The sequence below is a fragment of the Zootoca vivipara genome, chromosome 15, assembly GCF_963506605.1.
Source record: "Zootoca vivipara chromosome 15, rZooViv1.1, whole genome shotgun sequence".
NCBI classification, from domain to species: Eukaryota; Metazoa; Chordata; class Lepidosauria; order Squamata; family Lacertidae; genus Zootoca; species Zootoca vivipara.
This window is the reverse complement of record NC_083290.1, coordinates 43,425,427-43,440,151: the sequence shown is the minus strand read 5'-3', so window position 1 is coordinate 43,440,151 and position 14,725 is coordinate 43,425,427. Positions and strand designations below refer to the sequence as shown.

Genomic DNA, 14,725 nt, shown 5'->3' with positions numbered 1-14,725 from the left:
GATTTGAAAGTCTCCAGTTGCTGGATATATTCTATTTTCTGATACTGCCGCTACTTAGACGATGATATTTTGTGGGTTGCACTAGAGGGTCTCTTGTTTATACCTGACTTAAGAAATAATTAGTCTGAGACAAATTCATATTATTAAACATGCTGAAGGCTCATGCATGCTTACCTTTTGCCCTGTTCTTTCTAGGCATAGGTCCGTGTGTTAAAGTTTGGTGTCTGAGCACAATTTCCCCCTGCTCTGCAGCTTCCCCCACAAAAACCTGCTCTTTGAAGCTGAATTGGAGAAAATGACAATTTGGGTTTTCCATTGTTTGCTGTTTGCTCCAATTCAGCTTTCAAGAACATATTTGGAAAGCTTCGGAGCAAAGAAAAAAAGGGGGGCACTCATACATGGAGCTATAGAGCCTGGAAAGAGCAGGGGAAAGCTAAGTGTGGATAAACCCTGAGTGGGGCAGATGTAACCAGTGGATTCCAGAGCCATAAGCTCTGTTTTCTTTTTGTGCAAACAGTGTTAGTATAACGGGAGCACAACCTGGCTTGCTGGAAAACATGCATGGTTATGATTTCAAGAGAAGACCCATCCTCCAGGAATCTAGCTGGTTAGTGGCAGAGATGTGTAATAATAGGTTAGTTAGAAAAGCAACTGTTGGAACCAGTCTGTTGTCATTTTGATCCAGGTTAATATAAAAAGAACCCTAAGGACACATTCAGCTCCACACAAGTCCTGCAGATTCTGCCTCCATCCCATATACTGCAAAATGCCTGGAAAGCGAGAGTCGTTTACATGCTACTCTTCATGCCAAAGTGAACTGGAAGAAGGTTGGAATTGTAAGACTAAATCACAGCAACCTCTAGGATGTCCTCTGAGCTGGCAAGTCACATCAACAGCCTGGTGCTGCATGGAGATGATTCACTCTTAGTTTTCAAAGAGAAAAAGAGATCAAGCCAAGCATTTCAGCCGAAAGGGGAATATTGCTGTCGCTCTTGCTAGTTGCTGTAGTTCTTAGTGATAAACTGGGTTGAAGCCACAGGGGTCCCAAGGTGAGAATAATCCACAAAGCTCTCCATGTCCCAGGAACCTGGAAAGGGAAGAGAAATAACTGAAATTCTTACTCTTACTCAGGATCAAATTACATGTGATGATGGACAGACTACCTCAATCACATATCCAACAGGAGCACAAGTAGAGCATCTGCTGGATCCGTCCTGTGCTTTCCGATCATCTGAAAGTTCTTCAACTGTTGGAGGTTGGCTGAGAAGAAGTGTGTCCTGACATTTGGGGGTGGGAGGAAGCAGGCAGACTGTGGGAAAGTAAGCTGTGGGTGGCGACATGGTTGAGCTCAGGGGTCGCCAAACTTATTGGACCAGAGCATACATTTTGAATTTTCAGAAAGTGCTGTGGGCATCAGTCACAAAATGGATGTAATGGTGGGCATGACACAAAATTAGAGAATACACTCATTTCAGCTTCCACCACCACACTGCTGCAAACAGCCTCAAGCTTACCATGGGAAGTTCAGATTGTGGGAGTCACATAATATTGATTTCTGTCTCTCACACATACTGATGCCGTTGCTGTCTAAGGTCTTAACCAACTTGCCATTAAGTTTGCACCTAGCTGTTTCATTTTTAATCTAGTCCGGGACTAGATTTTACTTGGGGAAAGACTCCTGAAAACTCATGTTTTCCCATTCATTCCTCTAGTCAGCATTTCTCGTCGTCTCCACCTCCACCTCTGTCTATTTGTCGCAGCCAAGTTGAGCAGGCACATTCAGTCACACACCCCCTGGAGGCATCTTTGTGCTAGACTCAAACTTCCAGACCTGCACACAAATGAAGCACCGGTAACTGTGGGAGAGGAGGAACGAGCCTGCAGATTGTTTTCCTTTTTCAAAACCTCATTTTGTGGACTGCAACTGCCAATGGAAGTAAGTGGCATGCGAATAAAAGACCCACAAAGCAGAGAGGAAAAGGCACGGATAAGCTAATCAAGAGGAGGGCTTTTAAATGCCTTCGTCTTCTTCTTCTTATTATTTGGCGATCACTCGTAGCCGAGTAAGATTGTCTTCCATAAACACGGTTAACAGGGTCCAGAATCAATCTAAATTGAAGGCAGCATGTTGAGGACAAGAAGGAATGATTCTAGATTGGAAAACCCCTACATTTTAGTGCTACAAACAGGTTCATGTGTGAGAAGAGGACAACTAGTGGTTTTTAAATGAAAAACATATTTCCCTCAAGTTTCTGATCCCATGACCTGAGAACCATGGACAAACAACAATAACAGAGAAACAAGAAGTGAAATTGTATCTAGTCTCAGAGAGCTTGCTTTCCTGCCCATTAACTCGCTTGGGCAGCCATAGCTGCAACATTCTGTGAAGAAGTCACAGGGTGAGTCATGATGTACGTATGGCTTCAAGGCCAAATTCTGCACAAGGGGGAAAGTCCCATTTCTTCTCCATTCATCCAAAAAAACAAAAACAAAAAAAAACCTGGCATTGGGTGGGGTTAATTTTTACAATGAAAGCTTTGTATAGGTGAGGGGGAACATCCTTCTCCCCATCACCCAAGGCTTCATTGCCCCAAACACTTTTAACCCAGCCCAACTCTGATAATGACTGCAATAGCTCCTGCTTCTATTTCTTCAGCTGAAGGCAGCAGGAAACTGCACATTTCATGTTTAGAGCTTTAAGGCGCTAAAGAAAGACATGGGCACACAAATTGCTTTCATTGTGGCAAAGTTTTCTCATTTCTTATGGTGCCTTTGACTGTTCATAAGAACACAAGAAAAGCCTTGGTGGGTACATCAAAGGTGCATCTGGGCCAGTATCCTGATTCCCAGAATAGACAAGCAGCTGCTTCTGGTTAATTCCCAAGCATGACACAAAGGCAGTAGACCTCTCCTGCTCTTGTTTCACAACAGGTGCTGCTCAGAGACATATTGTCTCTGAACCTTAAGGTTCCACATGGCCATCACAGCTTAAAAGAGCTTGACCATGACTTCTGTCCAGTCTACCGCCATTGCTGACCAGCGGGAGAATCTCAAGCTCCGAGATTCTCTAGTGCTGTGAGGGAGGGGGGAGCCGCGAGAGCGCCGTGGACCCCTGAAAGAGCTCCAGATCGAGCGTTTTGGAGACGTGGGGACTCAGCAGCCCCTTTTTCTGTCTCCTCCGCTCCCCGGTAAGCCCTATTAAGGGAGCCGAGAGCGAGCGGAGTGGAGACGTGGTGCCTTGAGTTAATCTGCTACCCTCGCAACGTGAAGCTCTGAGCCGGCAGCCTGTGGAGTGGTGGATTTTTCCAGACTCAAAGGATTTGAAAACATTGGACTCCGTGAGTAAAGGAAAACGCTTTAAAAAATTTTAATTGAAAAGATTTGGACACGGGAGGAGATTAAAAAAGGAAGTCGATTTCCCCCATTGAGTGATTTGAGATGCAGTTAACTTGCCCGAAGCCGGGAAGCTGACAGGAAGTTTTTAATTACCAAAAATCGGACTTAAAACTTTCCCCCTAAGGCAGGGTAAAGGGAAGAAAGGTTGAACTTTGCAAAATCCCTGTAAAGGTTCTTTAATTTGGTCTAGGGAAAGTCCCCCTGGAAGCTGGAGAGGGGTCCCTGGAGGGATCAGCGAGCCGCCATTATGACATCACAATAGGATGGAATTTGTTTATCTCTTTGAGACTGAAAGCTGTCAACATTGAAGAGAGCGTAAAATATAAGGTTGTGAATAAGAAGTTTGACAGATGCTCTTTTCATAAATGGATATATGAGTTTTAAGATATGAAGAAGAATTAAAAATGAGAGTTTGTAACCAGATTGGGCATAATTTCTGTTTCTGAAGTTTGGAAATACGAACTGCGCCATTTCCTGCTTGTAATCTGTGCTGTTCCCACAAAATTGGAGATGACCAGGATGTCAGTAGACACAACATCATCTGACTTTATTGACTTTCAAAAGGAACTTTTGGAATTGCTTTTGGATTTTAAAAGTGAACTGCGTCAGAATATTACACAAATTGATAAAATGAAACAGAACTGTGCGGAAAGTGAAAAAGGACTAATCCCAACAAAGTATGAAGAGAAGCAAGATGAACAATCATCAGTCCTGGACAATGTAATTGAATTCAAAGATGATGAAGAAGCTGCATGGAACATTGTTCCCTCAGTGAGAGGGGGAAAACAGGACTCATGCTTGATTCAAAGAGCCTTCAAAGAAGAACCAGCATGGAATAATGCCCTCCCAGTAAGAGAGGGAGGACAGGATCCATGCTGGGGCCAGAACTTAAGGGGAACCAAAATTGAGACAGGGCTGAAAAGTGGAAATGTAGTTGGATGATATTGTGCAACAGCTAGGAAATTGGGGAGGCAGCAGGGGACGAAGAAAGGAGAGAGGTGGAGAGGTGGTGAAAGAGCGGGAGTGGGGTGACGAGTACTAATGGATGTTATTTTCTGACTAATCAAGATGGCCCGAAACTGGCATGGCCTATGGAACTGGCTGATTCATCTGGGAGACCCTCAGTCCAGGGGAGGGGGGCTGAATTAGATTTAAGTGTTTAAATGTTATAATGATAAAAGAAATAATATTTGAATATATGGAAAAATTTTGGGTATAAATTTGAGGCTAAGGGGAGAAATAGAGGATAGATGGATGGGAAAATAAATTTACGGTAGATTTGGACTAAGATGAATTATGGGTGGAAGATAGTCAATGCTTTTAAGAATAGAAATAGTTGTGAGATAATGAAAAAATGTGTTAGAATGATTCAAGATAATAAATGAAAATTGCTTAATTTGGAGTTAAAAATGGACCCAGTATGAGGGGAATCGAGAAAGTCTACAATGTTAATTAAAATGTTAGAATTGATATGTTTTTCTTTTTTATGTTTTTATTCTTTTTGTTTTTGTGAATTTTTGTAATTTGCAATGTTTGAAAATTAATAAATATTATTTGAAAAAAATAAAAAAGCTTGACCATGAGCCACTAGGTCAAACCTTGCCTTAGCTTAGTGTGCCATGGCATAAAAGAGACCAGGGAGGAGCAAAGCAGCCACAAGCTCCTCTGGGCATAACTGGGGGGGGTTAGGGAGGGGAAGCTGCCCCCCTAAAACAAGTAAATCAATACAAAATACTTGAGGTTCTGCCCCTCCCAAGCATAAAGCCTGCCCCCAATAAATCCTAGCTACATATATGCCATTGTGTATTTTGCCTACATTTCCCACTGGTGTACACGCAACAAACATATCTATTGCTTAAATTGTCAAGCTCAAACTTCCTAATCTTTTAACTATAGAAGCAGCTAATCAATAGTAGGTCAACTCCCATTGACCCACAATAAAGAATAGGGTAGAGGTGCCCAAAGCATTGTCCTGCCTCAGTTACATTTAATTGTTAAGAAAACAATTCTAACTGCCATGTGTTAGATAAAATGGCAGGGAGGCGGGAAATGACAGTAAGGTAGCTCAGTTCTTTTAATTTACTTCCTTCAAGCAGTAGAATTGGTAAATCTGCAGCTTCTGCCTAGACTCACCAGTGCATAGCATCCTGGGAACTAAAGGCATTTGATTACAATCTTGACACATGACTGGGCTTGACCTTGGGTCTTCGTTTGGTTGGAGACTGGTTGTTATGACCCCATTCTCCTTCTGCACCTGTCCATGCTGCCTTCCTTGTGATTGTTGCTGGGCCAGGAAGACTGCCTGCTTTATCGAAATTCAGATCTTGAGGTTTAATGAACATAACAAACCAACCCTGCAGCTCTTGCAAAACAGGGAGCAAAATTTGGTTGCTTCATCATCTGCCTCCGAGGCAATGAGTCCAGCAGTGAACAAGCAAGGATGCAGCTGAGTTCAAGAGCCTTCCCTTTGCTGCCACAAACTGAAAGAGGAACCAGCCGAGGTACATGCTTCTACGTGCCTAGTGGCTCCTTGAGGCTCAGTGCCGGAGAACAAGAGGAAGGAGGTTCTGCTACTAAATGAGAAGAATGCCCCTGCTGTGCAGCAATCCTTGTTTCTTGCTCCCTCCATGCAAAGTTGTCAGTTTTGGGTTAACCCCAAGGAAGTGTCAGTCATGGAGCTTAGGCTGCTCCCTTAATTGGGAGAGTACACATTGTGCAATGTCAGTTCATTCACTTTTCCCAAAGAGTCCTCCTTCTTTACTGAGGGAGCAAACTCAAATTATAGCAGAAATTGATTCTGCATCTGGCTTGCTGCATGCAAACACACCATACATTTAAAACACATTTAAAGCACATGGATTTTCCCCAAATGAACCTGGGTAATGTAGTTTGTTAAGGGTACTGGGAGCTGTAGCTGGGTGAGGGGTAAACTATACTTCCCAGGATTCTTTTTTTTTTTTAGGGGGGGACGGGGCAGGGAGGAATGTGCTTTAAATGTATGGTGTGTATGCAGTCTAATTGAGCTGATTCAAGAACACTACTGTTTTAAGAATTATAAGATCTTAGATATATAATAAATGTTCATAAATGTACCAAGCAATCACGTTCATAAATATATAAACCACATGTCTGAAACAGCACAGGAAGACAGTCCTGAAACATTTCGACTCCCAAACTGACCAAATGTTTCTCTGCAAGGAGGGAGGGGGTGAGGGAACCTTCCCATTGTCTCAGGAATTAAGTACTTACCATCTCAAAGGAATGGCCAGACTACCAGGAAAGGCAATCAGATAAGGCATTATTAGATAACTTGGCGGACAGGAAAAACAACAACAACATTCAAATTTATGTTGCAGACCACCTTTTCTATGATGTAGGTATGATCTATCTAGGGGGTGGTCTTGGGCTACATCGTTTCTGTGATGTATGTATGGATGTATGTATGGAGGGGTGGTCTTGAGCTCCAGGGCAGGGAATTTCAAAATGGATATTTAAGGGCAAGCACATATGGTTCGTGGTCCTCCTCTTCTCTCCTGTGTGTGGGGAGCACCCTGTTGCAACAGTTTAATAAAGATCAGGCTCATTAGCTGCTTTGCTTCTCAATATTCTCTGGTTGGCCTCTGTTATTTTCTCCTACTGATGGAGAACCTACAAAGGACTCTATAAGGGATCTTGTGTACCTACCCCATAAGGGAATAAGGGCAGATTTTGTTTACAACAGATGGCACCCCAGATGGGACTTTTGGTTGCCCAGATTCTGGAAGCGAGGAAGGACTGCTGGCCCAGTGCGCACCAGGCCATTTTGCCAGGAGGAGCCACCAGTCCTCCAGCAATCCCAGGGTCTGGAAATAACTGGAGTTCCAGCAGGGCTAACCAGAGGAAGCAAAGCTCGATCAGGCTGGCCTTAAACAACCAGTAAAGAGATCCCGGGATCGCCAGGAACAGCGCATGCGGAAGTGAGTATAATGGGGAAACACGGGTTAGTGGGCAGGCTCCTTCAACCACAGCAACCAAAAACTCTTTTCTATCCTCCCCGACTCGATCCCCCAGAGTTTGCCCAGAGAGGGTTGTGTGAGCTCTATCACTATTTACTCCCTTTACCTTTTCCTTAACTTTATCAAACGTAGCTGCCCCTCCTTCATGGTGACCCTTGTTGGGGGTGACCTGTGAACGTGAGAACGCAAGGACGTTTGTTCCTCTTTAAAACCTTACTGTTTCTGGGTTCTGATCTGGCATTGTGCTGTGCAAGCGTTCAGTAAGGATTCTGAGCCTAGATTGTGGTGATAAAAATGTAGGCATTGCATGTGCAGAGGTCACAGCCTTTTTCCGTAACCACTGAACCAAATTGCATGAAATTAGGACAAAGCGTACCTTGCCCATCAGTGCGGGATCTGGCATAAATTTCCCCCCCAAAAAGCACAGCTTTCATACCTTAAATAGTGAGGGGGCTGCCAGGCCCCCACTAGGCCTGGGGGGGGGAGGGCGAGCACCCGCATCGCAGGCCGCAGCACAGCCTTTGTTTTATGTAGGCCTCTACCTGGCTGCCAGGCCCCCACTAGGCCCGGGGGGGGGGGAGATAACCCACAGCAATGCACTTGGGGGCACGGCAAGGGGTTTCTACTTTAAAATTTAGCGGGTGTGTCACATGTGAGGCTCCAGTGGCCATTTTAAGTAAGGGCAGTCGAGCCCCTTTTAACCTAGGCTTTATACTATGACTGATTGCAAGCTTCTGTGTCTTTAAAAAACAACCATGCACTTTCTCCCCCCAGTTTAAGTCCTTGGATATTTGCAATGGCCCCTTGATTTACAATCTCCTACCTTCCCCTTGCCACTTCCTGGGTTTTTTATGGGACCAAACAGCTCGGGCGCTTTGGAACTCGCCTTCTGTTGCTACGGGGCTGTGGGTCTTCGCTATTTGACCCCCCCCCCCCAGTCGGGATTATTAAAGTAGTTCTCTGGGTTCTCTGGGTCACCTACTCCAAAATTAGAAAATCCAAATAACAAAAAAACAAAAAAAACCACACCAACCCCCCCCAAACACACAACAACGCCCAAATCACACAATACCCACCAAAATAAATGACAACTCCAAAAATAAAATTAAACAATAATAACTTCTGCTTCTCATGTTCTTATTTCAAATATTTTTAATCTAAATATAAAAAAATGTTCACGATGCGTGTGCAGGGGTCAATGTATGGACGTACAGGGGGGGAGGGGACAACACTCCCCAGGGAAAACAGAGGGAAGGGTATCCTACTGAAACACAGGGATGAGCCAAGGCGTTGGAGGGAGGAGGGGCGGGATACGTCATGGATCGGGACAGGGTGGGGGGAATCACAGGGATGACCCACAGCAATGTGTGTCCAGAAAGTGGTGTTGGGGGATGTGTGTTCAGACCCCTAGGCTCTCACTTGTGGGGTGCCTCAGGGTTTTGTCCTCTCTCCCATGTTAAAAAACATCTATATGAAGCCGTTGAGAGAGATTTTGGGCTGAGTGTTCATCAATATGAGGATGATACCTGGCTCTACCTTTCTCTTAAATCGGAACCAGTGAAGGCGGTGAAGGTCCTATGTGAGTGCCCAGAGGCGGTTGGAGGATGGATGGTGGCTAAAAGATTGAGGTTGAATCCTGACAAGACAGAAGTACACTACTGTTTGGGGGGGCAGGGGGCAGGAGGGTGTGGGGGACTCCCTGGTCCTGAATGGGGTCACTGTGCCCCTGAAGGACCAGGTGCACAGCCTGGGAGTCATTTTGGACTCACAGCTGTCCATGGAGGCGCAGGTCAATTCTGTGTCCAGGGCAGCTGTTTATCAGCTCCATCTGGTATGCCGGCTGAGACCCTACCTCTCCGCAGACTGTCTTGCCAGAGTGGTGCATGCTCTAGTTATCTCCCGCTTGGACTACTACAATGCACTCTATGTGACGCTACCTTTGAAGGTGACCCGGAAACTACAACTAATCCAGAACACGGGAGCTAGACTGGTGACTGCCGAAACCATATAACACCGGTCCTGAAAGACCTAAATTTGCTCCCAGTACATTTCCGAGCACAATTCATAGTGTTGGTGCTGACCTTTAAAGCCCTAAATGGCCTCGGCCCATTATACCTGAAGGAGCATCTCCACCCCCATCGTTCTGCCTGGACACTGAGGTCCAGTGCCGAGGGCCTTCTGGCGGTTCCCTCCCTGTGAGAAGTGAGGTTATAGGGAACCAGGCAGAGGGCCTTCTTGGTAGTGGCACCCACCCTGTGGAACGTCCTCCCCTCGGATGCCAAGGAAATAAACAACTACAGTGGTGCCTCGCTAGACGAAATTAATTCGTTCCACGGGTCTTTTCTTATAACGAAAAATTCGTCTAGCGAATCCCATAGGAATGCATTGATTTTTTTTTGATTTTTTTTGCCCATAGGAACGCATTAATTGAATTTCAATGCATTCCTATGGGAAACCGCGATTCGCCAGACGGATTTTTCATAAAACAAATTCGTCTAGCGAGGCAACCTCCGCTCGAAAAATCCTTTCGTTAAGCGGAAATTTCGTTAAGCAGGGCATTCGTTAAGCGAGGCACCACTGTATCTGACTTTTAGAAGAGATCTGAAGGCAACCCTGCATTGGGAAAATTTTAATGTCTAATGTTTCAGAATTTTTTATGGTGAGCGAGATATTAATAATAATAATAACTAATAATTTCCAACATAATTCCAGGGTGAGGTTGGCTGTTACTGTGGCTACATCTTTAAGCTGAGATGTTAAACATTTGAACAGTATTCCTTGCTCCTTAGGGAAGTCATGAGCATTTCTGCTCATCCTTCCCCCTTCTAGATAGCCATGGGTCAATGACAGAAAGACTACAGCTGTTTTGTGTGCATGTGTAATTCTGGGAGGCTTCTTTTTTATAGTCTGTTTCATCTGGACATTCAAGCAAGAATTCAGACAATCAAGTTAGACCGTATTCACATGGTGATAAGCTGACCAGGAACAAACCTTGCTAATATTGCTACCCTATTTTAAAGGCATTAGGCAATACAGCAGAATTTCAAATGAAGTTATCACATGATGATAACCACAGTCATAAAAAAACATGATAAACCAAATCCATTTTAGGCAAGTAATCTCTACCTCACATTAGCGTATACAGTACAAAGGATCTTGTCCATGGCAGCCATTTGCTTCCCTCCATAGGGTACCAGGGAGAAAAAGCTCCTGGTCTCATCTGCACTGTGCACCATAATTAAAATTAACTATCTTATGTGAATGTACAGCATGTTTCTGCATGCTGTTGAAATTGCAGGTGCTTTGCTCCTCCCTACTCCTGCTGCTACTGCCATGAAACAAATCACAGTCTGGCTTAGCATTATGTCTGAACCTGACCTTGTCGTTTGTTTCCCCCAAAGCCAGGAGAAAACCTTGGTTATGATTACGACTCATGGTTTGTTTGGAGAGGAACTGCTTTAGGTTTGGATGAAATGCTTAGCAAAATTATGGCTTGTTTCCTGGCAGCGCAACAGCAACCAGAGCAGCAGAGGTCAAAACACCTGTGATTTCACCTGTGGGCATAAACGTGCCATGCATTTCAGTTTAACCAGGCTACTGCTTTCTAGTATGGTGATAATTAAATATTACAGGCAAAAGAGTACTGAACGAAGCTTAAAACATTTCCCCTAATTAGAAGCAAAGAAGCGTAGAGTTGGAAGGGATCGAAAGGGCCATCTAGTTGCAGGGCTGTCTTAAGCATATGCAGTGCTGGGTGTGCAAAGATCTGCCAGGCGTGGCCCCCCCCCAGTTGCCCAGTCCTAGGCGTGCAGGAGGGTAGAGCCGGCCGGCTGCCTCAGCGTCTCACTGGCTCGGTCGCCCCTGAACCTGCGGCAGCAGAAGAGCCCACAACCGACAGGTGGGCTCTTCCCCGGACTCAACTCTTGGGCCCCGGACTCCTGGCCTGGTGTCCCTGAGAGCCCGGCGCCCGGGTGCCCTGCACCCCTAGTGCCTATGGGTAATACTGTCTAGTCAAGTCCACTGAAAAGCAGGAACCTCACCTATTCCTAGAACTGCTTTGCGGCCTTCATTAGAAAGATGGAGCGCTTCCAGACTTTGTTATTTTGGGCTGGTATTCAGCCACATACTGGCAAACCCAAGCTGCACAAGTAAAGTTGATTTGGACTCTTGTGCAACAAACCCACTTCCACACCTCCATCAGACCTTTTGTGTGATAAGGAAATTGATGGGGAAATGCACTGGAAAGTGTAGAATAACACCAGCTTGATGGAAAGCTGTCTAATTGCCACATAAAACAAATCAGTATGAATGATCAATAGCTAGCTGATGTTGTCTAAAAAGGGTAAAAGGGGTGAACCATATGTACTCTCAGTGAGATTATTTCTCCCCCTGCTCATATTTTGTCTTTTTATCCCTAAACTGAGGCATATTTTGACAAGCACTCATTTCTGAGATAACATGTACTGATTTGTTGCATTCCTGAATTTGTTTAAATGATCAAGAAGTTAAGCCAAGGTTGAGATACAAATTAAAAGTAGGGGAAAGAATCCTTCCGGCTTTTCCCTGACTTCTGTTCTGACCCCAGGATAAGGCTAAAGACATTATATTCAAACAGGTGTAACTGTAGCCTGATGTCTGTCCAAAATATTTTGCTACCTGAGATGAAGATCAAAAAGGTGCATCCCTCTCATCCCAAGTACAACAGTCAACTGGACTGACTGATCATTCTTACTTCAGTACTGGGGTAACATTCTTCACCCGACCCAACACAACAGGCTACTTTAGGGGACCATGGAGAGGCTATGTGATGTTCACATCTCTTCCTTCCAATAGAGAATTGCTGCGGAGCTCAGGGGGAACATCTAGGGGCTGCCCCCAGCTCCTGTCATCTGAGGTGGTGGCCTCAGTCTGCCTGGTAGGCCCAGCATTGCTGTAGCCCAATGGCTCTTCTTTGTTTTAAAGGCTGAATTGGCAGGACATGATTGATTGCAGAGAAGTGACTATGTATGTACACCTCATGCTTACTGAGGTATGTTTCAAAATATGATGGGGGGAGGGGAAAGGAGGATACAAGCAGATTGGTAAAAGAAATGGAAAATTTGGTCGTAAGTTAGAATCAAAGAATTGTAGAATTTGAAGGGACCCTGAGGATCATCTAGCCCAACCCCCTGCAGTGCAGGAAAATGCAGCTGTCCCACACAGGGATCAAACCTGCAACCTTGGCATTATCAGCACCATGCTCTAACCAACTGAGCTATCCAGGCTGTCAAAGTTGCCTTGGAAAAGACAGAGTGACTAATAAATGTAATAAATTATAATAAAGGATCAATCAGCTCATTATTTCTGTGCCCTTGTATCATTCTCTCACATTTTTGTATTTGAGTGCAAATAACTGAGACAAAGAATGTTATAAAATAACTGTACCACCAACTTTAGGCTGGCACCTGCCATGTTCATAGATGTATATAGAAACTATTTAATTATTTTGCTATGATAGCTATTGATAAATGCTCAATGTAGTTGAATGTTTCAGAAGTTGTCGATTTGTACTGTACCTGATCCTATGAATGTTTATTTGGAACTTAAATCATACTGAAGTGGAACATAATTCCAAGTAAGTGTGCAAAAGATTGTGGCTTCAGACAATGCTAATTATTATGTTATCATGAGCAGAACCAATTACTTTTACTCCTCTTCTAGTTTATCCTTTTGCCTGAAGGTGATGCCTGGAATGGGGTGACCTGGTGCATCAATGCAGCTGTTAAAAGCACAGTGTCTATGTAAAGAACCAGGCAGCAACTAGCTTGCAGGCTTCCCACAGGCATCTGGTCAGTCCCTGTGAGAACAGGATGCTGAACTAGATGGCCCATTAGCTCATCTTATGTTCTTATCCCTTCTGCCAAAATGGCTAGATGAGGGTGAAGCAAAGTGATGCACTGTTTTTGCGCTGGGAAACTGGTGATGATGGTGCAAAGAACAATTAAGTACGGGAGACTTGACCTAATGCTAGGTATTTGATATGGGTTCATATAACAGAATCATAAAATTGTAGCGTTGGAAGAGACCATGAGGGTCATCTAGTCCAACCCCCTGCAACACAGGAACATGGGGCTCGCACCCATGACCCTGAGATTAAGAGTCTCATACTCAACAGTGATTGTGGTAATGGATGTTTTTTTTTTTAAAAAAAACCTTTCCAATATTTCATTTCATTCCTTTAAATATTTGACCTTGTAAAAAACAAGGCATGAGTCGCAAGCTTCCCTGGCCCCCTCTGACAAGCCCACACTTGATTGCTGAAGTGGGAATTCAATGAACTCCTGCCCTCTTCCCCAATCCCGCCTTACAGAGCAGAGATTGAGTTCTCTCTATCTTGTGAATATGTTACAATCCTTATTGCTTTGATGTGAAATGGCCAACTCATTCACTAATCCTGGGTGTTGGTGACTCACCAGAACTCCTTAATAACCCAAAACGGGTAGGGGTAGGAGAGAAGGAAGGAAGAGTGAGCCACTGTAGGTCAGAAGGGCTGAAATCCATTCTGTGTCTGAACAATGAGGGACTTCACACTTGACTTGGCCCATGGTTGCAGCTCATTTCCTGCAGAATTATATCATAGTGTCTTGCCCTTATCTGAGCTCTTACTCAGCCTAAGAAGTTGAAAACATACAGCAAACATCTGCTCTTGCCATTGCTATCGTTTCCATTGAGCAGATGGCAATAGTGAAGCACAGTGGGGAGAGAATTGTTTTGTCCAAATCAATAGCCAAACTGTAAATAAGAGCAAGAGGTCCAATGTTTGGCATTTGGGATGTTAATGACTATTGGTGCTCCCAGGATGATGCCCCTGTCCTGCTAACATACAACTACTTTTAGTAAAATCCATCTTCTTCTCAAGGCCCATGATAGTGCCAAGTCCATTACCATCTTCCTTCCTTCCTTCCTTCCTTCCTGCCTGCCTGCCTGCCTGCCTGCCTGCCTGCCTGCCTGCCTGCCTGCCTGTCACTGTTCTGCCTGCAACAGCAACACTAACCAGTATCTTGATTTATCCATTGGAGAGTTCTGCTCTTCACTGCCTTTCACTGCAATCCTGCAGTTCTTTCGCAGCCTGCTAGCTGTGTGTTTTCACCAACCATTTCTCATATGAACCGGATGTCTCTATCACCATTTCATTGTTTTGAACAAAACAGCTGACCTCTTCAACATGAGCCTGGTTGTGGTATCCACTGTGCAAATAAATCCAAGGTCATGTTACTAAGCATGCAGACACAAGAAGAATGGGCCCAGAAGAACTCACACAATCACAGTCATACTTTGTCCTGGTATCAGCAGAG

At 44.5% G+C, this 14,725-nt stretch overlaps 1 protein-coding gene across 1 annotated transcript in view; it reads right to left on the bottom strand.

Annotated features, from left to right (window-relative positions):
* Positions 1-608: 608 nt before the first annotated feature.
* The window catches only part of PEBP4 (phosphatidylethanolamine binding protein 4), a 253,983-nt gene continuing 239,866 nt past the window's right edge, over positions 609-14,725 (bottom strand). Inside the window, exon 7 of the mRNA XM_035139114.2 lies at positions 609-1,087. Coding sequence (XP_034995005.1) covers positions 996-1,087 — 92 coding nt within the window. The 3' untranslated portion in view covers positions 609-995. The remainder of the gene's footprint in view (positions 1,088-14,725) is intronic.